Here is a 25,983-nt window from a genome sequence, read left to right as displayed (position 1 = left end):
TAATGTAACATACTAATGTGTCATACTAATGTGTCGTACTAATGTGTATTACCAATGAACCATACTAATGTGTCATACTAATGTAACATACTAATGTGTCATACTAAAGTGTCATACTAATGTGTCATACTAATGGTCATACTTATGTACCATACTAATGTGTCATAATATTGTGACACACTAATGTGTCATACTAATGTGTTATACTAATGGTCATACTAATGTACCATACTAATGTGTCCTACTAATGTGTCATACTAATGTGTCATACTAATGTAACATACTAATGTGTCATACTAATGTGACATACTAATGTGTCATACTAATGTGACATACTTATTTGTCATACTAATGTGTCGTACTAATGTGTCTTACCAATGTACCATACTAATGTGTCATACTAATGTAACATACTAATGTGTCATACTTATGTGACATATTTATGTGTCACACTAATGTGTCATACTAATGTGTCATACTAATGTGTCATACTAAGGACAAAAGAGTGACAGAATCATCCCATGAGTAAGATGCCTTCACAAGATGAGAAACTTGCAACAACACTGCAACAGCTTTCTGACGTTGATTACATCATGGAGAAATCACTTGAATATGTTGATTCTTCCTCCTGAATCCACTGATTCGAGTGATTTCTCCAACAAAACCATTTACAAATAAAAAAAATTCCTATAATTCTGCATAAGGTTCTATAGTTGCGTCGGTTTTTCATAAAATGCACGTTCAGAACGGTCAGTGAATTCCTTGTTCAGAATCAACTGCAACAACAACAGAGCGACGTCATCATAACAGCATTGCTATTAAGATCCTGTTGCAGAACACACACCACACCAATAGACAATACTAATTAGATAACTACTGTGTGCTGCATACCTGTGTGATACTGGAAGGGCTGAGGGGTATTGGCCACTGCATCTCCTGATGAACACTGATGATGAAACAAACATTTTAAACCAGTACTGTGTGTATTAACATGCTCATGTCTAATGCAGACAGACAGATCTGCTTGTACTTTTGTACATCATGTGAGAAGTTAAGATTAATGCAGACAGACAGATCTGCTTGTACTTCGTACATCATGTGAGAAGTTAAGACTACAAGGAAGAATTCCAACAGGTATGAATAATGATAAATATAAGAACACCAAAGACCCTGATTTTTTTTCATCCCAAGGTAAACTGTTTGTTTACACCCCACTCAGCAAATATTCCAGCTGTATGAGAGTGTGCTGTAAGTACACAAGTCTGAGCCAGTCAATTCAGTGATGAATGAATTGAAACCTTCTTGTAAAGGCGTCCAATTGAGTCTTGTCTCTCTTAAAGGGGGGGGGGGGGGGGGGGGGGGGGGGGGTCTTAGCTTCCAAGCTCTGCACCAAATATTCTCCAAATCTATAATTTCATATATCTTCTCATGGTTCTCAAGACATACATCCCTAATGTCATATAATATACTACATATAGCATTTGGCATTCCCATTGAAAAGTTCCTAAAAATACAAACATTAGGCTTTTAAAAATAAAAGAATTGGTTCTTAAGCAATGGTTTTTGAAAATATTGTGCGGGTAGGCGGTGCCTTTTTTATTTGTTTTTGGGGGGTTGTTCAAACTAGTATGTAACCAAATATACAGTTGTGTAACCAAATAAACAATTGTATACAATCAACCAAGAAAAGGGCCTCCCTACATAAATGTAATTCTTGATGAATAAAATACTGGAATACAGTATTTGGCTACCATTGAACTTGAAAGGATTTTTTAAATTTTTTTCTAAATGTAAATAAAAACGAAACGTGCTGGAAACTTTATGATGATGCGGGCAGTGCCTGAGAACCAAGACTACATGTATTATTGTTTTTAGCCTTATACTCACCGCCACAAGGAAAGCAAGACATCTGATAACAAGGGGAGGTAATCCTGACAGATCTCGGCTGTTGGCCAGGAAACACTGCAGCAGAGACTGGAGGTCACAGCACTCGACCCAGCTGTGGATGGGAGGTCACCGTGATGTTCTAGGTATCTAGGTATTACATCCTTGAATGGCATGTTATAAACGTTATTGGTGTGTGCTATATAATCTGTAAAGGAATCTCTTACAGGCAACTTATTTTTATCACTTGATATTTTGCATGACAATTACACCAATAGAGAATGGGTGCTTAACTTTTCATTATTGTAAAGAACAGTAATTTTCTAGGGCAAACTAGGCAAATAGGAAATGTCCAAATATTACCATTTGAATTTTTTTTAATCAAAGTTTTTTCGATATGATTTACTGCAACTATTATTGTGATACAACGAGATACGAGATACGAGATGTCCAATGACAAGGATGTCATATGATGTGATGCTATCAGTTACAGTGATTGAGTATTATCATGGCAGGCGCTATCAGTTACAGTGATTGAGTATTATCATGGCGGGGGCTATCAGTTACAGTGATTGAGTATTATCACGGCAGGGCTATCAGTTACAGTGATTGAGTATTATCACGGCGGGGGCTATCAGTTACAGTGATTGAGTATTATCACGGCTGGGCTATCAGTTACAGTGATTGAGTATTATCATGGCGGGGGCTATCAGTTACAGTGATTGAGTATTATCACGGCGGGGGCTATCAGTTACAGTGATTCATACAGTGTTACCTGTGACTGTGTAGATATGAGAAGTAGAGCATCATCAGCACGGCCCACGCTGCATCCTCACTCTGTTCCATTACCGGCAGTAGATGGCATGGATCTCCAGACTGCACTGCAGTGGAACACAAGGGAAGATCCAACATTTTTAAAAGGGAGGGGTCCAAAATATCAAAATCCTCCCTCAGTCAATTCTACTGCCTACAACGTACTACATGTGGTTTTCCAAAGGGGGTCTGGACCCCTGGACTTCCCCTCTGGATCTGCTTATGGAACACACATCGCCAACTTCATATAGTTACATTTTAAAAGTTGTAGCATCAATAACTCCAGAGCTGACTTACAGATTTCAATTTTTTTATTCTTCCTGTGCAACTTTTCTGGACAGGTGCTAGTACCTTTATCAAGCAAGTCCACTTCAGAAATCATTATCAATACTTCTCACTCAAGGTTTGAGCTGTTCATACAATACAGCTCCAAATATCAATATTTTACACTTGAAGAAATAAATTGATAATGTTTTAATTAATAATGTCTTAAGTGTTGAAATACTCTATTTACTTAGCTTGCCTTGACATGAGTTAAGATAAACTGACATCAGCCGAATTGCCTCTACACATTGAACCACAATTACATCAAATCCATGAATTTGAAAGTTTTGGGCTTAATTATTAGAATCTACATTAGGACCACTTCAACCTGACATTACAACATTAGTAGGGCTGCACGGTATTACCGGTATACCGGTATACCCGTATACCGCAATATGAAAATGAAACAATTACGTATCGCGATACGTTTGTGATGTACCGGTATATTGACAATGATTTTGTGTTTTCAAATTTAACTTGCTTATGCCTAATTATTATTACTCATTCAACACCGTAGGCCCGTAATACCGGCCAAGAAGCATTCCCAGACACCGTAGCCCGGTAGACCGGCCAAGCCGTAGTCACGTCAAAATAGTATATAATTTTTTAAACCTACCAGTCATATCTTTCATTTATTAAATCTATCACATTTCACAATGTCTGAAATACGTATTCCATTTCAATTTATCATTTTTTATCAATAGATTAAGAAATTATTCACTATTTCCCGTAATGTTATTTAAAATAAAAATCTCGGACACGCACTTCGAAAACGTCATTAGAAACCAATTTTTATCCAATAAAATCGATTGTTATAACTACGAAAAACTCCAGGCGATGTTACGAGCGTGTAGATGAAAGAATAAGCTTTCTAGCGATGTGTCATATGCCAGTCTTCGACGAACGTGTTATTCATACGAAGCCTCGAAAACAGTGGTATTTCTTCATGTTACTGAGCGGACAGGCGCTGTTATCGGGAAATGGGTGATGCCAGATACTATTGATAATTCTTTTTAAAAAGCTTTTCCAATAACGTAAACAAAAACAAAAAAAGAAAAGGAAATAGGTAAGTGCATTTTATGAAATCGTATATTTGCCGAAAATCGTCAAATTTTCGCTTCCTTGGTCCTTAATCTGGACGTTATGACTGTGTTAGCTTACATATTTTTATTTACAACGAACATAATTAAGTTGTAAATGCATTATTTAAATAATGTGATAAACATAACTTTCATATTTATAAACAATAGGATCAGACCTTTCAAACGGTGTATAACATAGAGTAGCAAAGATGTTTTACAAGCAGATATTTTCTTTGATAAATGTTGGTTTCATCTATCACACGTACAGGAATCTCTGGTAACTGGCAGTAAACGCTTCTGGTTGACTGGTGTTGAAAGAGTTAAAACAACTAATATTGTCCATCTTTTTACCTGCGATGTCATTGTGATGAAACTGCACGAACAGCTCTTTGATAAACAATTACAAACTTACGTTACCACAAACACTGGACCCATATTATACATAAATACCTCCAACATTTCTTCCTGAACCTATGAGCTAAACGCACCCATGATGTCACTGAGTCTGGAGAATTGATACCACTAATATTTACTGCATGTTGGACTTTACCATTATGGTGCCTTAAACAGCTATTCTTGAGTCAAATAGCACAGCAAGTCAGACACAAATACAATTGTCTGAATGTTCTGGTTTTTCCCTTTTTTTTACTTTGAATAAAGCTAAACTTTGTATGATTGTACAGTGATTCAATGTGGAGATAAAAGTATCTTAAACAGTGGACAGAACTCAATAAGTTTTCTTCCACAATATATTGCAGTACGTATTGCAATACAGAGGAATGTATTGCAATACAGAGGAATGTATTGCAATATATCGCAATACGAAATTTTGGGCAATACCCATCTCTAAACATTAGGGTAATGTTTGTTTGTTATTTAATGCCACACTCAGCAGTATTTCAGCTATATGATGGCAGCCTGTGAATAATCAAGACTGAACCAGACAAGCCAGTGATTGATATCTTGAACGATGATCCATGTACCACGCTATCAACCAAGTCACCGAGTCTGACCATATGATAGGTTGGTTGCTGGGGCCCTATTCTAACCAATAATCACTATGGTGACATACATTTGATGGTGGCAACACCGGACACCAGCCAGCTGGGTAGGGCAGGATTCCGAGGGGTGATGTCCTCCAGTAGGTCTCGGTACACATTCTCTAGGAACTTGTCTATACCGTCACACACATCTTCAGCAGCCCTAGGAAGGTTATGTTTAAGATATAAGGCCACTCAGACTTCTATTTATACTTGGTTTACAAATCCACCAACTTTAAAGAATTTACATGAGGAAAAGTTCTTAAAAATTCAAAACAATGGGGTTTTCATTTTGCCAACCAGAAATATGTCAAATGTGAAAAAACCCAACTCAATTACCGGTATGTCCGCTATCAATATAAATAAAATATTTAAAATCCAATAGATTTCTAATTAAAACCTGTTGAAAATTTATCTTAAAAACTTCAAAACACAACAAATTATGACAAATTGTGAGAGGAAATACACAAACTGTTTGGATTTGGAATTATGTTTTTTCACCTACCAACCTGAATTTTGGGGCCAAAACCCTGTAACCTCCCCACCTAAAAAAAAAGTCTGGCCTTCCAAGTGCCAGAGTCCACACCACTTGCCTTAGGAGACACAACATATTTCATACAGAAAACAATATTTGTTGCTTAACCGTCTTGGTGCCACAGGACTGTACATGGTCCCTCACAATTCACACCCTAAGTGGCATGGGACCATATATGGTCTCGTGAACATGTCCCTTTGCCACAGTGAATCAAGATGTCAAACACTGAATGCGCAAAATCAAAATCATATCATCGCCAAAATCATTTCCACTTTACCATCATGTAACTCATATTTTATACAGTGCAACAGATTGCAAAACATGGTGAGATCAGTAAAGTGGTTACCACGCTTCTTTACCTTTTCTGCCATGTTTGAACTTCAAGCCAATGACGGCGAAGTTTGATTATGCATCCATGTCACATACATGTAACTATTTCAGTATCAAACAGCCAATTTGATAAAGAAATCTGATCAGACTGGTCTGAAAGATTTACTTTTTCCCACTGTATATAACTATTGGCATGTCAAACAGCTGATCTAATACTGTGGTTGAATATGGACACACATGGTTCTCATTTCTAAATAATAATATTCTGATTGACTGATCTGAACTAGAACATATAAGTCCTATGTCTATCATCATTAGGATATGTACTTTACAATGATATGAATTATTGGACATCTAGATTTGAAACAAATGCGCTTGCTTGGCTTTAACTTTATACCGTCACTTTCATTGATGGCTAGGCAGTGCCTATATACCTTTTGGATTTGCTGAATTTAGATACCATTGGAAAGACAATCAACTCCAGATAAATGTTATAGAATCTGGCTACACTGTGTGCAGAAAAAAGAACATTGTTACCCTTTTTATACAATGTATGTTTTTCGAAACCTTGATGTCATCACACTGCAGCGCTGTATATGGGCTGGAGGCCTTTAGTACAATAAAAGATGTTGACAAAGCCAGCTGACAGCCAGACACCATGAGGTGCCACAGTATCCCAGGTATCACATCAGACTGTACATAATCCAGTCTGGATCAGGAAAAACCAGTGATCAATGTCATGGGCACCACCGAGGTCATCAAGACACAATGACATGTAATAAATACACTGTCACCGAGCCGAGAAAACTTGTCACCACTGCACAAACTATGCACAAGTAAAATAACATGGATCAAGGGCTGCAACTCTCTAACAAAATAAATAATGGGACCAATTTTTTTTAAACTCAGTCTTGGCAAGTATTTTCTAGATAAGCATGCAAACTTTTATTCATGGATGTATTTGTTTTCTGATAAAACTTATCCTAATTTCACTTCGTGGTGGGGGATAATAAATTCATACTTAACACTGAAACACATACTAAATCTCAAGGCAGGGTGGACATTGTAAGCTAAATCCAACTGGTCACCAATTACTATTGAATGGTTTCTTGGGGTTAAAATTACAAGTCATTAAGTCTCATTGCTAGTCTTGGACTAGCAGACTAGTAGACACGTCAAAAACCTGTAGGGCAACATTAAGGATATTCTAATCAGAGCTTTACCTATATTTGACAACCGGAGCTTGAATGATGACTCCCGACTGTGTGAACATGAGAGACATTTGGGTCATGCCACGCCCCGTCTGGGAATACAGCTCATTCATACAGGTCAGGACGGTCTTCAGGGCAGGGGGACATTCTTCAGACTCAAACACTGACTGAAAATGGACAGATGTGTTTCATATTGTTAGGAAGCATCACAGAATCTTTTCCATATTCAGAGAATACCCAACACACTATGATTAATGACAGATTATCTGTCCCATGTGAAAGAATGGCGTTTAAACCGAGCCTTTGGCAAGGGACTTACAGCATTCATTCAGGAGGGACAGAAAATCTGTAATTCTGAGTTCCAACATTTTAAGAGAAAAAATAGAGAAAAAGCATATGTAATGTCCAACTTCTCTGAAGGCAGGCTCTTGCTCAGATGACATCATGAACAATGGATGACATCATATCCTATTTGTCTGAACAATGAAGCACTGTGACATCATATGGCTTCTATTGATCAATCAGCACTGAGAATCAATAAAATACACAAGTGCAAATATGGGAACGTTATTTCATGTTAATTCAAGTTATTAGATGATTCATCATTATAACGCATGCACCCAAGCAAGCATGCATGCATGCGCACGCACACACTCACACACACACACACACATATACAGAGGCACACACACACGTGTAATAATCTTGAACACAAGATTAAACCCCATTTCATGACACCAACTCCACACAGTGTCTACATACTTGTGCTGATAGACAGTGGTAGTGGTAGTAGTCTGTGCAACAACATTTAAGTTAAGTAGCTAACCTTGTCTTTACTTGATCTTAGTGCTGCTGTTAGAACAGTTATCAGGTGAGTGAGTGAGTGAGTGAGTGAGTGAGTGAGTGAGTGAGTGAGTGAGTGAGTGAGTGAGTGAGTGAGTGGGTGGGTGGGTGGGTGAGTGAGTGAGTGAGTGTGGTTTTACGCCACTTTTAGCAATATTCCTGCAAAATCATGGTGGGGGACACCAGATATTGGTTTCACACATTGTACCCATGTCGGGAATAAAACCCGAGTGAACGAGCGAACGCTTTAACCACTAGGCTACCCAACTGCTTGTTATCAGTCAAGCTTCCTAGACAGAAGATAAAAATGACAAGACTGTCTTCAAACTAATTGTAGTCTGTCTCACAGAAAATTATTATTTTCTTACTGTCCCACTCTTGCTGTCATGCTATAGCTCTAACTAAAGAAAGTCTAGATATTTCACAGGTTCAGGGCTCTTTTTCAGTGTAAAGGTAGCTGCTTGTTTTGATCAAAACTATATACATTCAGAAACTAACGGTTAATCTAAACTCGTGGCTGAACTCGCAGACTGCAGTGGGTAGAGCATCTGTCTCACCTGTATGTATGGTGCTAGATGTCTCTCTGCAGCTGACACCAGGAGCGAGAGAGTGCCCTCCACATTCATCCACTGTCTCTCCTCCATCTCACTGGAGGACCTGAGTACACTCTCCCCGCACACTCTGAAACATGCAGACAGATACCGGTAGTCGGTTGTTGGATGGAAGGACATGTTTGAAAACACTTACACTTATTTTCAACATACATTTTTGGTTGTCATGAAGTTGCTAATGGCAAAAAATATTTCTCCTTTTGTTATTAGTTATTTTTTGGGTCAGTATAATGCAAAATAAGTAACTCCCCATTGTGATACACAAAACTAGTCAAATGGGACCAAGTGCATTCAGAAGATTACATTTATCGTGACTTGAGTTGGAAGTTTTATACAGTGATTCTTTCAGTCACTAATTATAAGTGAGAAAAATGTGACTGTTGCAAGTGTTGATGATTTTGCAGTTTAATGTTGAGAGCAAGGCTTCACTCAAGTGCAAAAAAGAAGACAATGTGTTGGAGATGAACCACAGCTTTTAGGATGATAAATAAAACAGACAAAATGATAAAAACAAACATTCTATTTACTAATTATTTTCATTTGTCATTTTTACGTGTATAATTTCATCATAGGATAAAGACTATCAGTGTCTCTACCCACCTACAGCATACAGTGATGAGATCTGTGAAGGCAACTAGAGGGTACTGCCAGTCCACCTGTCGGCCCATCTGTGTCTGTGTGTGTCTGCCATGACACAGCGAGGTGTGAAGGTCCGTCATCTGACAGCAGGCCACCTTCAACAGGTCCTCTACGACCTCACATCGATACACCCACGGCAGGTACTGCTTGCTGCAGACACAGGGAACTAACATCAGTGACGAGACTACACCTTCAGCAGGTCCTCTACGACCTCACATCGATACAACCACGGCAGGTACTGCTTGCTGCAGACACAGGGAACTAACATCAGTGACGAGACTACACCTTCAGCAGGTCCTCTACGACCTCACATCGATACACCCACGGCAGGTACTGCTTGCTGCAGACACAGGGAACTAACATCAGTGACGAGACTACACCTTCAGCAGGTCCTCTACGACCTCACATCGATACACCCACGGCAGGTACGGCTTGCTGCAGACACAGGGAACTAACATCAGTGACGAGACTACACCTTCAGCAGGTCCTCTACGACCTCACATCGATACACCCACGGCAGGTACGGCTTGCTGCAGACACAGGGAACTAACATCAGTGACGAGACTACACCTTCAGCAGGTCCTCTACGACCTCACATCGATACACCCACGGCAGGTACTGCTTGCTGCAGACACAGGGAACTAACATCAGTGACGAGACTACACCTTCAGCAGGTCCTCTACGACCTCACATCGATACACCCACGGCAGGTACTGCTTGCTGCAGACACAGGGAACTAACATCAGTGACGAGACTACACCTTCAGCAGGTCCTCTACGACCTCACATCGATACACCCACGGCAGGTACTGCTTGCTGCAGACACAGGGAACTAACATCAGTGACGAGACTACACATTCAGTGTCATTCACTTGGGAGGTAGTCTCTCTCTTACAGACTTTAAAGGATAAAACAATCACCCCCATTCCATTCTAATCCCCTTCCTCAGCACCAGAAGCCTAAACTCATCCCCTTTCAGCTCTGAATTAAGAGATCTCAAGGCTCTTAACATTTGAGGGTTCCTTGATAGAATTATTTTAATCAACTTTATCCATATCCTGGACTATATGCTAGTCTACATGGAAGACTACAACTATACAATCACCGGGGGGACTACAACCTTACAATCAGAGAGAGAGAGATTACAACCACAACCATACTAATGTGTCGTACTAATGTGTCATACCAATGTGTCATACATATGTGTCATACTAATGTGACATACTAATGTGTCATACCAATGTACCATACATATATGACATACTAATGTGTCATACCGATGTGACATACATGTGTCGTACTAATGTGTCATACCAATGTACCATACTAATGTGTCATACTGTGACATACTAATGTTCATACTGTGCCATACTAATGTGTCATACTAATGTGTCATTCTAAGGACAAAAATGTGACAGAATCATCTCATGAGTAGGATGCCTTCACAAATTCACAAATTCCTGCCCAAATCTAGTGGAGAGACTACAGTCTTACAATCAGTTGTGAGATTACAACCTGGGGAGAACCTTTATGAAGTATTCCATCAAGTCTATACTGATGGGTGCTCCCTGCAATAGGCTTGCTAGATGATACAATCATGATAATTAACTGATGTTCCCCACATATAAATAATTACATTTGAAAGGAAAGCATTTACCCCAACTGAAAAAAAGATTCCCACTGTTACCTGACAAGAGGCCTAGCAGCTGTTAGAGCCTGGAGGAACACTGCTGGGTGGGACTGAGCCAGTGCCTGCCTCACCAGGTGGACACACTGTCTCACCGACATCACGTTCACAAACAGGGGGATGCCCGGGGGCTGCCTGCAACGAAGCACCACTTCAGGCTCAGAACATTTGGGCAGACATGCTGCAATAGCCATCCATGGCACCCACTTTGGGAATCAGCCTGCTGTCTTATTTTCAAGGCCATGTAATTCTCAAGGAAATTACAAAGAATCAGACAGTGGTGGTTCCATTAAAAAGGTCATTTGTCTCTGAAAGACCTGATAGCATTACCAACAACAGGCATGAAGTATACTCACGTGGAAATGTAATTTGAAAAGTAAATTCTGGATGGTAGTCAGATGAGGGCACACAGTGTCCCTGACATCTAAAGCTCTGTAATTCTCCAGAACCACTGACAAATACTGATTATGACCCATGGTTTGTCAACACCATACTTGTGCTCATGGTTTTCACCAAAATGGACATTGCATCACTTTGGGTTTTATCCCCCATTCAGCTGACCCCGTATTTTCATGCCCAAATTAAATATGCACTTGAGTGTAATGCACACATTCCATTTTGGTTTGTCATGTGGACAATGCAGTCAGAAACCGGTAGCTGAAAAACTGTTCAAAGCATCACACAGAGCTACTACACAAGGTTTCAAACAATATCATCCTAATAAACAGAATTATATCAGATACTGTAAATCTGGAAATTAATGCATCTCCATATTAATATGACTGCTGACCCCTAGCCAAAAATGCGACTCCCCAACCCTATCACCTGTGGAATGATGCATTATCCTCACCTTAATCCAATCAAACAGCAAATAGCACCGCTTATTAGTACTGAGTAAAGCACTTCCGTAATAACAATAAACAGTGTTTTACTAACAACAACACACAATTTATATGTTTACTCTGTTGTCTGGCATTAAGGAAGTTCAAAGGCAATAAAATAATTGAACCAACAACAGTGCACTGATTGGTATGCGAAGAAGGTGTCAAAAGCTTGACACGAGTGGGGAGAATTCTTGACCACAGAAGTGTAAACTCACTGGACACTTTTTTGTGTAATTCCTATTCTTTGACAGACATTGTTATATACTTATTACAACTGGTGATCAATAAACCGTGTTTGTGTTTATATTCAAGTTGGTTTTTCCGCTATCCAAAGTGTGCAGTGAGGCCATCTTATTGTTGGATAGTCATTTGGAGACATAGATGCGAAGTTAATTAATGCGAGCAAAGACCACTCGCATTTTTCGCATTTAATTCACGCTCGCGTTAATTTTAAGATTTACAGTACATTACAGGTCTGTGAGGAGAATATTCACCGGTGCAATATGTTTGCCAGTAGACAGAAGCCCTTCTCCATAAGCCGATAGTTCTTCACATCCATCACAACACACAGGGAATGCAGGATCGACTCAACCCCTGGAACCAATACTCATATCACCAAATCTGACAAGAATTACACAAAATGTACAATATCAAACAATGTTACTCTAGTTTCCATAATTTCACACTTTGTTTGTTTCTTGTTTAACACTGCACTCTGCAATATTCCAGCTATGTGATGCGGTCTGTAATTAATCGAGTCTGGACCAGACAATCCAGTGATTGACATCATGAGCATTGATCCACGCAATTTGGATATGATGACATGCATCAACCCAGTCAGCGAGCCTGACCACCCGATCCCGTTAGTCACCTCTTACAACAAGCATAGTCGCCTTTGGTTTACACAATGAACAGGGCAGACACACTGTACCCTGTTGAACTTTGTTTAGTTTGACTGCAGTTTACTGTTCAGTTAATATATATATATCTTTTGCAAAATGAATTTAAAAAACAAAACAAGTTGACAAAATCGGTGCCATATTATTATGTTCAATTTATTCTTTTGACAGTTGTGTAAAATATGTATACTACATCAGCTTGTAGTTTTATTCAAAGAACACCTACAATATCAAGCAGGTTGAAATAGTGATACCGATATACAAATGTGACACTGACCGTAGACTGCATGGCAGCGTGTGAAGAATTGTTCATAATCTGTGAGCAGATGGAGGCACTGGTACACAGAACTGAAAGGAAACAAAGTAGTACCATGTGACTCAAAATAAAAGCATCAAAGAAATTTATGATAGCTGTAACTTGGGAACAGTCTTTAGAAAATACAAATATAAATCCGGGATTCGAACCCACACTCTCAGAGTGAGGCACCTAATAGCCAGCACACAAAGTTAGCGATCTCACCCACTCAGCCACTGAGGCTTCCACTGAGAGTATGGTTCTGTCTCCCAGAAGTGATCAAAGAAATTATAAAATTAATTGTTAAGGACATGTTGAATATAAGAGTGAGTGAGTTGGTCAGTGTTGCTTAAAAACACATTCAGCCATATTTCAGCTATATCCTGGTGACCTGTAGTCAAGGCCAGACAAACCAGTCGTGGATGTTATGAGCACTCTCCCAAGCTGTTTGGGTATGACAACATGCAATCATGGAAGTCGGCGAGCCTGACCACCCGATCCCGTTAGTCGCCTCTTACGACAAGCATGGGTTGTTGAAGACCTACTCTACCCCGGATCTTCAGGGGTATGTTTGGGTATGTCAACATGCAATCAACATGCAATCACGGAAGTCGGCGTGTGCAGCCACCCAATCCAATAAAGTCAGCTCTTACTTCAGGAACTAGAGTGCTGGTGACCTGTTAGAACCTGGGCCCCAACAGGGGGAAAGTTGGAGATAACTACCAGATACAGTGATCCCTCACTACAACGCTACCTTTGGGGTCCAAATAATCGATGAGCGTTATAGACGATCAGAGGTTTAACTGAGATGGAAATGTAGGGGGTAGATGACCAACAAAAGAAAAGCTGATAATGTTTTATGAGATGGGGAAAACATCGTGTCATTGGAAAACTTGAGTTTATTAAAAATGTAAGTAAATTTTGGGAGCCATGCTTTACCGTGCGCTATAACCGAGTTAGTGCTATATTGAAGAGCGCAATAGCGAGGGAACACTGTACAGCAATGTGTATGTAGCACAGAGTTAGAAATTGGCACTAGTCCCTTAGTCCTTGCCAATCTTCCCAAAAGTTAAGGTATCACAAGGACTAGTAGAATTTCCCCTTTTAAAATTTTTTATCATTATTTGGACTAGTGGACTTAAACTGTTAGCTTCTATCACTGCAGTATGATTAAGTTTTCTGATGTTGGCTCAAATGTAAAGAATTCAAAGAAAAAACAACTGAACTATAAATAAACATTAAATCTGAAAATATAAATGAAACCTAGGAATATACATATCATAGAAATATGGCCAGAACGAGAGCATTGAACTATTAGTATGAAGACCATGGTAAGATGTCAACACAAACACTTCACCATGTTTACAAACAGAACCAGCAAAACCCACAAATAATGATAAACAAAAGGAAAACATTCTGAATGATTCTTACTCCAGTTGAGGACCACTTTGTGAATGCAAAGACTCAAAGAGAAATTCTGAAAAGACAAATTCCCAACATCACAATACAGTGCATCACTCCGACACATCTATGCCTTATATCATCAAAGGCTTCCCAAAATACAACAGAAAGAAATAACAAATATGACTCATGTGTCTTCAAAACTAAAAAACTAAGAAATTTTGTTATACTGTTACCCACACTGTAATCTATGGGAACACCTCACCAGCAACAGAAACAGCAGCAACAGCAGCAGGATCGGGTTCATGTACATCACCATCATTCTCAGGTTATGGCTACAACCGTTGGTTTGATCAAAGTGGTAAATGTGTACAACTTAGTCATGTCACTTTGGACTTTCCTTCTACATTTAATAAAGGGTTTTTAAAAAGGCAACAAGTTGAGCACTTTTCTATACATAATGCCATTCAAACAGAGGGAATCAGAGTATCTATAAAGTCATACTGATGTGGAGGGATAAGTTCCAAAAAAATTGAATTTATACAAAACTTGTATCATTTTGAATCATTTTGAATAAATTAAAGTAATCAATTATGCACCAAAACCTAGAACACTTGGCCCCGCCCATTCTTACACATATTTTGTGTTTTTAAGTGGTTGGCATTCTGAGTCTGTGATGTCACACTAGACAATCCCACCCCGTGGGTTGACCTCTTGTGTCTTGAAGGAGGTTGCGTGACAATATGCCACACGGTATCACATTCGGATGCACTTCCTGTTCTACAAATACTTCTGCCTTTCATTTTCATATAATTCCCCCTGATCTGCCTAAAAGAGCGATACTGTGTTCAACCTCACTCGCTCACCGGCTAGGTCACTCTCCAGGATCTGAGTGACTGTACTTTCATCTCTAGAGCATCACTCACTCACTCACTGACTCAATGACTCACTGACTCACTCAGCAGCTGGGTCACTCTCCAGGATCTGAGTGACTGTACTTTCATCTCTAGAGCATCACTCACTCACTCACTCAATCACCAGCTAGGTCACTCTCCAGGATCTGAGTGACTGTACTTTCATCCCTTGAGCATCACACACTCACTCACTCACTCACCGGCTAGGTCACTCTTCAGGATCTGAGTGACTGTACTTTCATCTCTAGAGTATCACTAACTCACTCACTCACTCACTCACTCACTCAGCAGCTAGGTAACTCTCCAGGATCTGAGTGACTGTACTTTCATCTCTAGAGCATCACTCACTCACTCACTCACTCACCAGCTAGGTCACTCTCCAGGATCTGAGTGACTGTACTTTCATCTCTTGAGTATCACTAACTCACTCACTCACTCACTCACCGGCTAGGTCACTCTCCAGGATCTGAGTGACTGTACTTTCATCTCTAGAGTATCACCAACTCATTCACTCACTCACCAGCTAGGTCACTCTCCAGGATCTGAGTGACTGTACTTTCATCCTTGGAGCAGGACATCAACGCCGTCACACAGTGAGCAGAGGCCGTCTGCAGCACCTCCTGCTTGGTGATCAACATCTTCTTGAGTCCCATCACCAAATACTTGTTGTCAGAGTTGGGTGCCATCAACAGCTTCACAGTGTTTTCATCTGTGTGCTTCAGGATGTTTTTGAGAAGCGCTGAAGCAGAGATTGGGAGATCAAGCTGTAGAAACTCATTGAGGTGGCTACCAAAGATCCTGAATGATATATATGAATATTTTTCAAAACATTTTGTTATTTCTATTAGTCCTATAGATGCCTTTAACAGTCTTTTCTATAGATGTTAATTTTGTTGCATTTTCAGTTGTGCATAATAACAAGATATTATAGCGATACATTAGCAACTGTGGGCATAACTCACCCAGTAGACTGACTCTCAGGTCCAGAGATTCAGAACAAGTGAGGAGAGACACCAGAACCTGATTGACACAACATCTCACATCAAGGGACATACCTGACTGTGGACCTAACTCACCCAGTAGATTGCCTCTCAGGTCCAAAGATTCAGCACAAGTGAGGAGAGACACCAGAACCTGATTGACACAACATCTCACATCAAGGGACATACCTGACTGTGGACCTAACTCACCCAGTAGATTTACTCTCAGGTCCAAAGATTCAGAACAAGTGAGGAGAGACACCAGAACCTGATTGACACAACACCTCACATCAAGGGACATACCTGACTGTGGACCTAACTCACCCAGTAGATTGACTCTCAGGTCCAAAGATTCAGCACAAGTGAGGAGAGACACCAGAACCTGATTGACACAACACCTCACATCAAGGGACATACCTGACTGTGGACCTAACTCACCCAGTAGATTTACTCTCAGGTCCAAAGATTCAGAACAAGTGAGGAGAGACACCAGAACCTGATTGACACAACACCTCACATCAAGGGACATACCTGACTGTGGACCTAACTCACCCAGTAGATTGCCTCTCAGGTCCAAAGATTCAGAACAAGTGAGGAGAGACACCAGAACCTGATTGACACAACATCTCACATCAAGGGACATACCTGACTGTGGACCTAACTCACCCAGTAGATTGACTCTCAGGTCCAAAGATTCAGCACAAGTGAGGAGAGACACCAGAACCTGATTGACACAACACCTCACATCAAGGGACATACCTGACTGTGGACCTAACTCACCCAGTAGATTGACTCTCAGGTCCAAAGATTCAGAACAAGTGAGGAGAGACACCAGAACCTGATTGACACAACACCTCACATCAAGGGACATACCTGACTGTGGACCTAACTCACCCAGTAGATTTACTCTCAGGTCCAAAGATTCAGAACAAGTGAGGAGAGACACCAGAACCTGATTGACACAACACCTCACATCAAGGGACATACCTGACTGTGGACCTAACTCACCCAGTAGATTGACTCTCAGGTCCAGAGATTCAGCACAAGTGAGGAGAGACACCAGAACCTGATTGACACAACACCTCACATCAAGGGACATACCTGACTGTGGACCTAACTCACCCAGTAGATTTACTCTCAGGTCCAGAGATTCAGCACAAGTGAGGAGCGACACCAGCACCTGATTGACACCACACCTCACATCAAGGGACATACCTGACTGTGGACCTAACTCACCCAGTAGATTGACTCTCAGGTCCAGAGATTCAGCACAAGTGAGGAGAGACACCAGAACCTGATTGACACCACACCTCACATCAAGGGACATACCTGACTGTGGACCTAACTCACCCAGTAGATTGACTCTCAGGTCCAGAGATTCAGCACAAGTGAGGAGAGACACCAGAACCTGATTGACACCACACCTCACATCAAGGGACACGTCTGATTGCAGAGAGTCGTCCAACAGATGGATGAAGATGTAGATTACAGAACACAAACAGCTTTCATCTGACGTTTGACTCAGTAACCTTAGTACAAGGAGAAGAAGAGATTCTGAAACAAAACCCATACACAGTTGTAAAATTCTTTCTATCACCAATGGCCTTTGATAACATCATTCACAACTTAAGTTCTTGAAGTATGACAAATACAGAGCTTGGATTGGAACAACTATTTACAACAGGGTTTTTATGCAAACATAAGTTGTTAGTGCAATAAGTGTGACACTGATCGAGAAGTTTACCGTGTTTGTTAGTGCAATAAGTGTGACACTGATCGAGAAGTTTACCGTGTTTGTTAGTGCAATAAGTGTGACACTGATCGAGAAGTTTACCGTGTTTGTTAGTGCAATAAGTGTGACACTGATTGAGAAGTTTACCGTGTTTGTTAGTGCAATAAGTGTGACACTGATTGAGAAGTTTACCGTGTTTGTTAGTGCAATAAGTGTGACACTGATCGAGAAGTTTACCGTGTTTGTTAGTGCAATAAGTGTGACACTGATCGAGAAGTTTACCTTGTTTGTTAGTGCAATAAGTGTGACACTGATCGAGAAGTTTACCGTGTTTGTTAGTGCAATAAGTGTGACACTGATTGAGAAGTTTACCGTGTTTGTTAGTGCAATAAGTGTGACACTGATTGAGAAAATTACCGTGTTTGTTAGTGCAATAAGTGTGACACTGATCGAGAAGTTTACCGTGTTTGTTAGTGCAATAAGTGTGACACTGATCGAGAAGTTTACCGTGTTTGTTAGTGCAATAAGTGTGACACTGATCGAGAAGTTTACCGTGTTTGTTAGTGCAATAAGTGTGACAATGATTGAGAAGTTTACCGTGTTTGTTAGTGCAATAAGTGTGACACTGATCGAGAAGTTTACCGTGTTTGTTAGTGCAATAAGTGTGACACTGATTGAGAAGTTTACCGTGTTTGTTAGTGCAATAAGTGTGACACTGATCGAGAAGTTTACCGTGTTTGTTAGTGCAATAAGTGTGACACTGATTGAGAAGTTTACCGTGTTTGTTAGTGCAATAAGTGTGACACTGATTGAGAAGTTTACCTTGTTTGTTAGTGCAATAAGTGTGACACTGATCGAGAAGTTTACCGTGTTTGTTAGTGCAATAAGTGTGACACTGATCGAGAAGTTTACCGTGTTTGTTAGTGCAATAAGTGTGACACTGATTGAGAAGTTTACCGTGTTTGTTAGTGCAATAAGTGTGACACTGATTGAGAAGTTTACCGTGTTTGTTAGTGCAATAAGTGTGACACTGATTGAGAAGTTTACCGTGTTTGTTAGTGCAATAAGTGTGACACTGATTGAGAAGTTTACCGTGTTTGTTAGTGCAATAAGTGTGACACTGATTGAGAAGTTTACCGTGTTTGTTAGTGCAATAAGTGTGACACTGATTGAGAAGTTTACCGTGTTTGTTAGTGCAATAAGTGTGACACTGATTGAGAAGTTTACCGTGTTTGTTAGTGCAATAAGTGTGACACTGATTGAGAAGTTTACCGTGTTTGTTAGTGCAATAAGTGTGACACTGATCGAGAAGTTTACCGTGTTTGTTAGTGCAATAAGTGTGACACTGATCGAGAAGTTTCCGTGTTTGTTAGTGCAATAAGTGTGACAATGATTGAGAAGTTTACCGTGTTTGTTAGTGCAATAAGTGTGACACTGATCGAGAAGTTTACCGTGTTTGTTAGTGCAATAAGTGTGACACTGATCGAGAAGTTTACCGTGTTTGTTAGTGCAATAAGTGTGACACTGATCGAGAAGTTTACCGTGTTTGTTAGTGCAATAAGTGTGACACTGATCGAGAAGTTTACCGTGTTTGTTAGTGCAATAAGTGTGACACTGATCGAGAAGTTTACCGTGTTTGTTAGTGCAATAAGTGTGACACTGATCGAGAAGTTTACCGTGTTTGTTAGTGCAATAAGTGTGACACTGATCGAGAAGTTTACCGTGTTTGTTAGTGCAATAAGTGTGACACTGATCGAGAAGTTTACCGTGTTTGTTAGTGCAATAAGTGTGACACTGATTGAGAAGTTTACCGTGTTTGTTAGTGCAATAAGTGTGACACTGATTGAGAAGTTTACCGTGTTTGTGGAGAAGGTGAAATCCATATGCAGGAGAAATAACCAGCAGCCTCCCAAGCAGCAGCAAGTAGGGTGAGACAGACACCAGGTCCTGGCTGTCTTGTAACTACCGACATATCATAGCAGTTAAACATCAACAGACATCTCTCCTTCTCAGTGTTCAAAATTAAGGGGGTTCTTGGGTACCTGGAGGTTTTCTGCTATACTTTCTCTGTCTAGGGACCCCTAAATTTTAACTTTAAACATTAGGGTTACGACAAGGGTCCTTGGCCATCATGCTTAACTTGCACCACTGGCAATAGATAAACAGGTACACTCAACATATCCTACAAATCTTTTTGGACCTGAGCTCAACTGGATGTGCAGGTATCAAACGTAGTTTACTGTAGACTATATTTTAATCTCCAACAGGGATTGATGTAGGTAACAATACATTATGACATAGCACCTGTCCAGTATTACACATGTATCTGCTGAAACCCACCTGGAAGTGGAACTTGTCTATGGCGTACCAGACCAAATCCTCTGATTCAGCAGTCTCCAGTATCAGCTGACACACTACAAGACACATTCCTAGTACTCATGTACACATATTACACAAGGAACTCATTTTCTTAAAATCTGAAGTAAGAAAATCTCTTTTTTTGACAAGTTCATTCCAATAGTACAGGGTGAGTGAGTGAGAGATGGAGAATGGCAGCAAACAAGTAAGCCATCCATCAACAAGCAGGCACATATGCATCAACAAGCAGGCACACATGCATCAACGAGCAGGCACACATCCATCAACAAGCAGGCACACATGCATCAACAAGCAGGCACACATGCATCAACAAGCAGACACACATGCATCAACGAGCAGGCACACATGCATCAGCAAGCAGGCACACATGCATCAACAAGCAGGCACACATGCATCAACAAGCAGGCACACATGCATCAACAAGCAGGCACACATGCATCAGCAAGCAGGCACACATGCATCAACCAGCAGGCACACATGCATCAACAAGCAGGCACACATGCATCAACAAGCAGGCACACATGCATCAACAAGCAGGCACACATGCATCAAACGAGCAGGCACACATGCATCAACGGGCAGGCACACATCCATCAACGAGCAGGCACACATGCATCAACAAGCAGGCACACATGCATCAACGAGCAGGCACACATGCATCAACGAGCAGGCACACATCCATCAACAAGCAGGCACACATGCATCAACAAGCAGGCACACATGCATCAACAAGCAGACACACATGCATCAACGAGCAGGCACACATGCATCAGCAAGCAGGCACACATGCATCAACAAGCAGGCACACATCCATCAACAAGCAGGCACACATCCATCAACAAGCAGGCACACATGCATCAACAAGCAGGCACACATGCATCAACAAGCAGGCACACATGCATCAAACGAGCAGGCACACATGCATCAACGCGCAGGCACACATCCATCAACGAGCAGGCACACATGCATCAACAAGCAGGCACACATGCATCAACGAGCAGGCACACATGCATCAACGAGCAGGCACACATCCATCAACAAGCAGGCACACATGCATCAACAAGCAGGCACACATGCATCAACAAGCAGACACACATGCATCAACGAGCAGGCACACATGCATCAGCAAGCAGGCACACATGCATCAACAAGCAGGCACACATGCATCAACAAGCAGGCACACATGCATCAACAAGCAGGCACACATCCATCAACAAGCAGGCACACATGCATCAACAAGCAGGCACACATCCATCAACAAGCAGGCACACATGCATCAACAAGCAGGCACACATGCATCAACAAGCAGGCACACATGCATCAGCAAGCAGGCACACATGCATCAACAAGCAGGCACACATGCATCAACAAGCAGGCACACATGCATCACAAGCAGGCACACATCCATCAACAAGCAGGCACACATCCATCAACAAGCAGGCACACATGCATCAACAAGCAGGCACACATGCATCAGCAAGCAGGCACACATGCATCAACAAGCAGGCACACATGCATCAGCAAGCAGGCACACATGCATCAGCAAGCAGGCACACATGCATCAGCAAGCAGGCACACATGCATCAGCAAGCAGGCACACATGCATCAGCAAGCAGGCACACATGCATCAGCAAGCAGGCACACATGCATCAGCAAGCAGGCACACATGCATCAACAAGCAGGCACACATCCATCAACAAGCAGGCACACATGCATCAGCAAGCAGGCACACATGCATCAACAAGCAGGCACACATGCATCACAAGCAGGCACACATGCATCAAAAAGCAGGCACACATGCATCAAAAAGCAGGCACACATGCATCAACAAGCAGACACACATGCATCAACGAGCAGGCACACATGCATCAGCAAGCAGGCACACATGCATCAACAAGCAGGCACACATGCATCAGCAAGCAGGCACACATGCATCAACAAGCAGGCACACATGCATCAACAAGCAGGCACACATGCATCAACAAGCAGGCACACATGCATCAGCAAGCAGGCACACATGCATCAACAAGCAGGCACACATGCATCACAAGCAGGCACACATGCATCACAAGCAGGCACACATGCATCAACGTGCAGGCACACATGCATCAACGTGCAGGCACACATGCATCAACGAGCAGGCACACATGCATCAACAAGCAGGCACACATGCATCAACAAGCAAGCACACATGCATCAACAAGCAGGCACACATGCATCAACAAGCAGGCACACATGCATCAGCAAGAAGGCACACATGCATCAACAAGAAGCATGATTTTTTGCCACTTTTAGCAATGTTCCAGGAATTTCACTGTGGTGGTCAGTACTTGACAGTGGGCTTCACAAATCATATGAAAGTTGTGGATTGAAACCAGGTTTTTCGTGTGACAAATAACATTGTTACCACTCATCTATCACAGACATGAGAGAAGGTAAACAAAGTAGATATTCCCCTAATTCTTGAAAAAATCTAAACTCTTAGATCATTCCCATAACATATGATGATGTTTTATAAACAATATTGCCAGAACATGTTTGTTTTCCTATCTCATGCTCTCTTTAACAGGATCCGACATTGTCACTAGTCCCATACATATGATACATGCTGACTTAGCAATGTAGTCATTTTAAATAAGGCCATACATTTTATATTTTTTGTTTCATTATCCCGCCACCCTACTGGAAAGAGGCCAGTCTAAGAAAAAAATAAAAATAAAAATAATTTTTTTTATTATGTCTCCAGGTAGTAATAGAGACCTTCTTATACATTATAAAATGTTATATATAAATTCCATGTGTACTACAGTTTTAACCCCACAGCAGAACGACCTTCTTATACATTATAAAATGTTATATATAAATTCCATGTGTACTACCGTTTTAACTCCACAGCAGAACGACCTTCTTATACATTATAAAATGTTATATATCAATTCTATGTGTACTACCGTTTTAACTCCACAGCAGAACGACCTTCTTATACATTATAAAATGTTATATATAAATTCCATGTGTACTACCGTTTTAACTCCACAGCAGAACGACCTTCTTATACATTATAAAATGTTATATATAAATTCCATGTGTACTACCGTTTTAACTCCACAGCAGAACGACCTTCTTATACATTATAAAATATTATATATAAATTCCATGTGTACTACCGTTTTAACTCCACAGCAGAACGACCTTCTTATACATTATAAAATATTATATATAAATTCCATGTGTACTACCGTTTTAACTCCACAGCAGAACGACCTTATAAACAAATAATTGACATTTATTTTTAACTTTTATGTTGACCGACCTTGTGTGGAAAAGCTAGAATACATCCATGAAACAAAATTTAAAAAGTGTGGCCTTAACAAGTCAGACATGAAATATATCCTAAGAAAACAGACAAAATCTATTACAAGCTTGATAGTGGTGTAAGAGTCTACATCGAAACATCGCTATATACGATAAACCAGAAGTAATTATCCATAAAGTTGTATGTTTTCTTACTTACTCACCAAGTTCTAGAATGCCAATGAAACAATTAGAAACACACTGCATCATTTAGTGGCATTCAGCTGTAGTATCTGTGAAGTCAGGGTTGACTTATGGATTTCAACATGTGTATGCGGTGTTGTAGTACAGATGCTAACATGGTTATTCTTCACTTGCATCTGTACCGAAACTTCGCATTAAAATGCCAAAGAAGCTGAAAACCCTAAGTCAGCTATCTTCAAAGTAAGTACTGCTCTGATTCAACCACCAGAGTTTACTTAAGGTTAAAGCTGTGTTATTTGTCCAAACCTAATTGACGGCATAGATCACATTAACATAGAACACATATAAGAGCCATTACCTTTAATTGCTGGATCCACATGCTGGTCATGTTTGAAAAAACTGCCTGTCAAAAATAAAAGAAAACATTTTCTCTCAAATATTAATAAATGACGATGACTCTGATGATGGAGATATTTTTATCTTCCCATGATACACAAACATGACTCACACAATATGATAAGTGTATATTTGAACAGAATGACATTTCTGATGATGCCTATCCAAAGCTGTGTAATATATCCCCACATTACATGTTTTTTAGCCTTACCTCTTTTCAAGCCCCTAAACAATATGTAATCATGCGCTTTATGACGTAATCAAGGTAGGCGCTTCAAAGCCCACTGAAGACATCAAAGTGTTCGCCACTTGCCGCTGAAGTTATGTTAAGAATTAAGCTACACCAGGTAAGATATTGCACCGGTGATTTTTGGCTGCTGTTTACAAACATCCTGTCTGTAATGTCATGTGAATGATCATGTTGTGCATCTATTTTTAACTTTACTGCCATGGAGAAGCTTGAAATCAGATGACGGTAACAAGATGGTGTCTGATTGATTTGTCTCGCTTGGCGAGTCATTATCACAATTAATTTAATCATAGGTTAGGGGGCTACCTGTCACAATGTCAATCATGTGTCTACAAAGTAACAGGTTTTCTTCAAACTTGGCTGCTACTTCTTTACTGTCTCCAAGAAGACTGGCCAACAACGACAGGACGACTTTCCTCTGTACAAGTGGGGCTTCATCATTCTCGACCTGCTCCACCAAACAAGCTACACACAAAACCCCACTGTGGCCTGGAGATATCACCATCCAATGGACGTCGTGTTTCTGGTGACCCTGCGTTATATAGGGTAATTGAGTTGCCATGGTGATCTAAAAGAAAAACACTATTTCAGAGCTCCATATAAGCTGCGTATCTGCGTAAAATACGCATCAGAAATGCAGAAATATGCAGTAAAATAAAATCCAAGCGTATCAAATACGCAACGAACATTACACATACACTACAAAAATAAAATTTGTGCGTATCATCAAAATATTGTGAAGTAACCCTGCGTATTCGATTAGCAAATCAGCAACTTATTTTGAAATTATAAACGGGCATTCCGTCAACCTTGCCAAACTCCACGATGACAGTTACATCATGATCATTTGCCATCACACTTTCTTGTGGAAGTATCATGATACTTTCGGTCCTATAAAGCTCTCGAACCCACACGAAACCAGTTTGCAGGGCCTAAATGAATAGTGTTTTTAAATATTTAACTTAAATAGGCTACCCACATGTGTAAAAACTAGTGGGTAACAGAAATTTGAATACCCAGATAGAATTACTGATACCCAATGATTTTTAAATGCATGGGTAAAATACCCACAACACCAAAAGCTTATCTGGAGCTCTGCTATTTGTGACTCCGTAAATTAATACTTCATAGAACACAATGGGCGAAGCATCTGTTGTGCAACATCAAAATAGGTGCGAGACTTATACTCGCTTTTTACTCTTTTCAGTAAGGTTATTTGGCCTATATCCCAATTTTTAATCAGACTATTGAAAAATATGACAAACTGCGGACTGCAATTGAATTATGCATTGCTAGACATTCACCCGACATCTGCGATTGAATTTCAGCGCTTTCGAACTAATCGTCACCTTCTTTA

The 25,983-nt window shown here is 40.5% G+C and overlaps 2 protein-coding genes across 2 annotated transcripts; both read right to left on the bottom strand.

The window, feature by feature from the left end:
- Positions 1–450: 450 nt before the first annotated feature.
- LOC124137434 (meiosis inhibitor protein 1-like) lies at positions 451–12,517 on the bottom strand. Its single transcript, XM_048390012.1, has 9 exons — positions 12,377–12,517; positions 10,999–11,133; positions 9,274–9,462; positions 8,620–8,743; positions 7,232–7,386; positions 5,176–5,306; positions 2,660–2,765; positions 1,888–1,999; positions 451–946 (listed from the first exon to the last, which is right to left on the bottom strand). Exons 1-9 carry the CDS (start codon positions 12,439–12,441, stop codon positions 866–868), a joined length of 1,098 nt encoding a protein of 365 aa, XP_048245969.1. The 5' UTR covers positions 12,442–12,517; the 3' UTR covers positions 451–865.
- LOC125377229 (meiosis inhibitor protein 1-like) lies at positions 12,490–25,979 on the bottom strand. The gene is made up of 10 exons (XM_048390020.1): positions 25,931–25,979; positions 24,933–25,194; positions 24,339–24,383; positions 20,444–20,517; positions 19,960–20,065; positions 17,380–17,925; positions 15,912–16,130; positions 14,508–14,553; positions 13,059–13,129; positions 12,490–12,503 (listed from the first exon to the last, which is right to left on the bottom strand). Exons 2-10 carry the CDS (start codon positions 25,186–25,188, stop codon positions 12,490–12,492), a joined length of 1,377 nt encoding a protein of 458 aa, XP_048245977.1. The 5' UTR covers positions 25,189–25,194; positions 25,931–25,979.
- Positions 25,980–25,983: the final 4 nt, after the last annotated feature.

This window comes from Haliotis rufescens, unplaced genomic scaffold, assembly GCF_023055435.1.
Source record: "Haliotis rufescens isolate VD_foot unplaced genomic scaffold, xgHalRufe1.0.p SCAF_80, whole genome shotgun sequence".
NCBI classification, from domain to species: Eukaryota; Metazoa; Mollusca; class Gastropoda; order Lepetellida; family Haliotidae; genus Haliotis; species Haliotis rufescens.
This window is presented reverse-complemented; position numbering and strand designations above follow the sequence as displayed.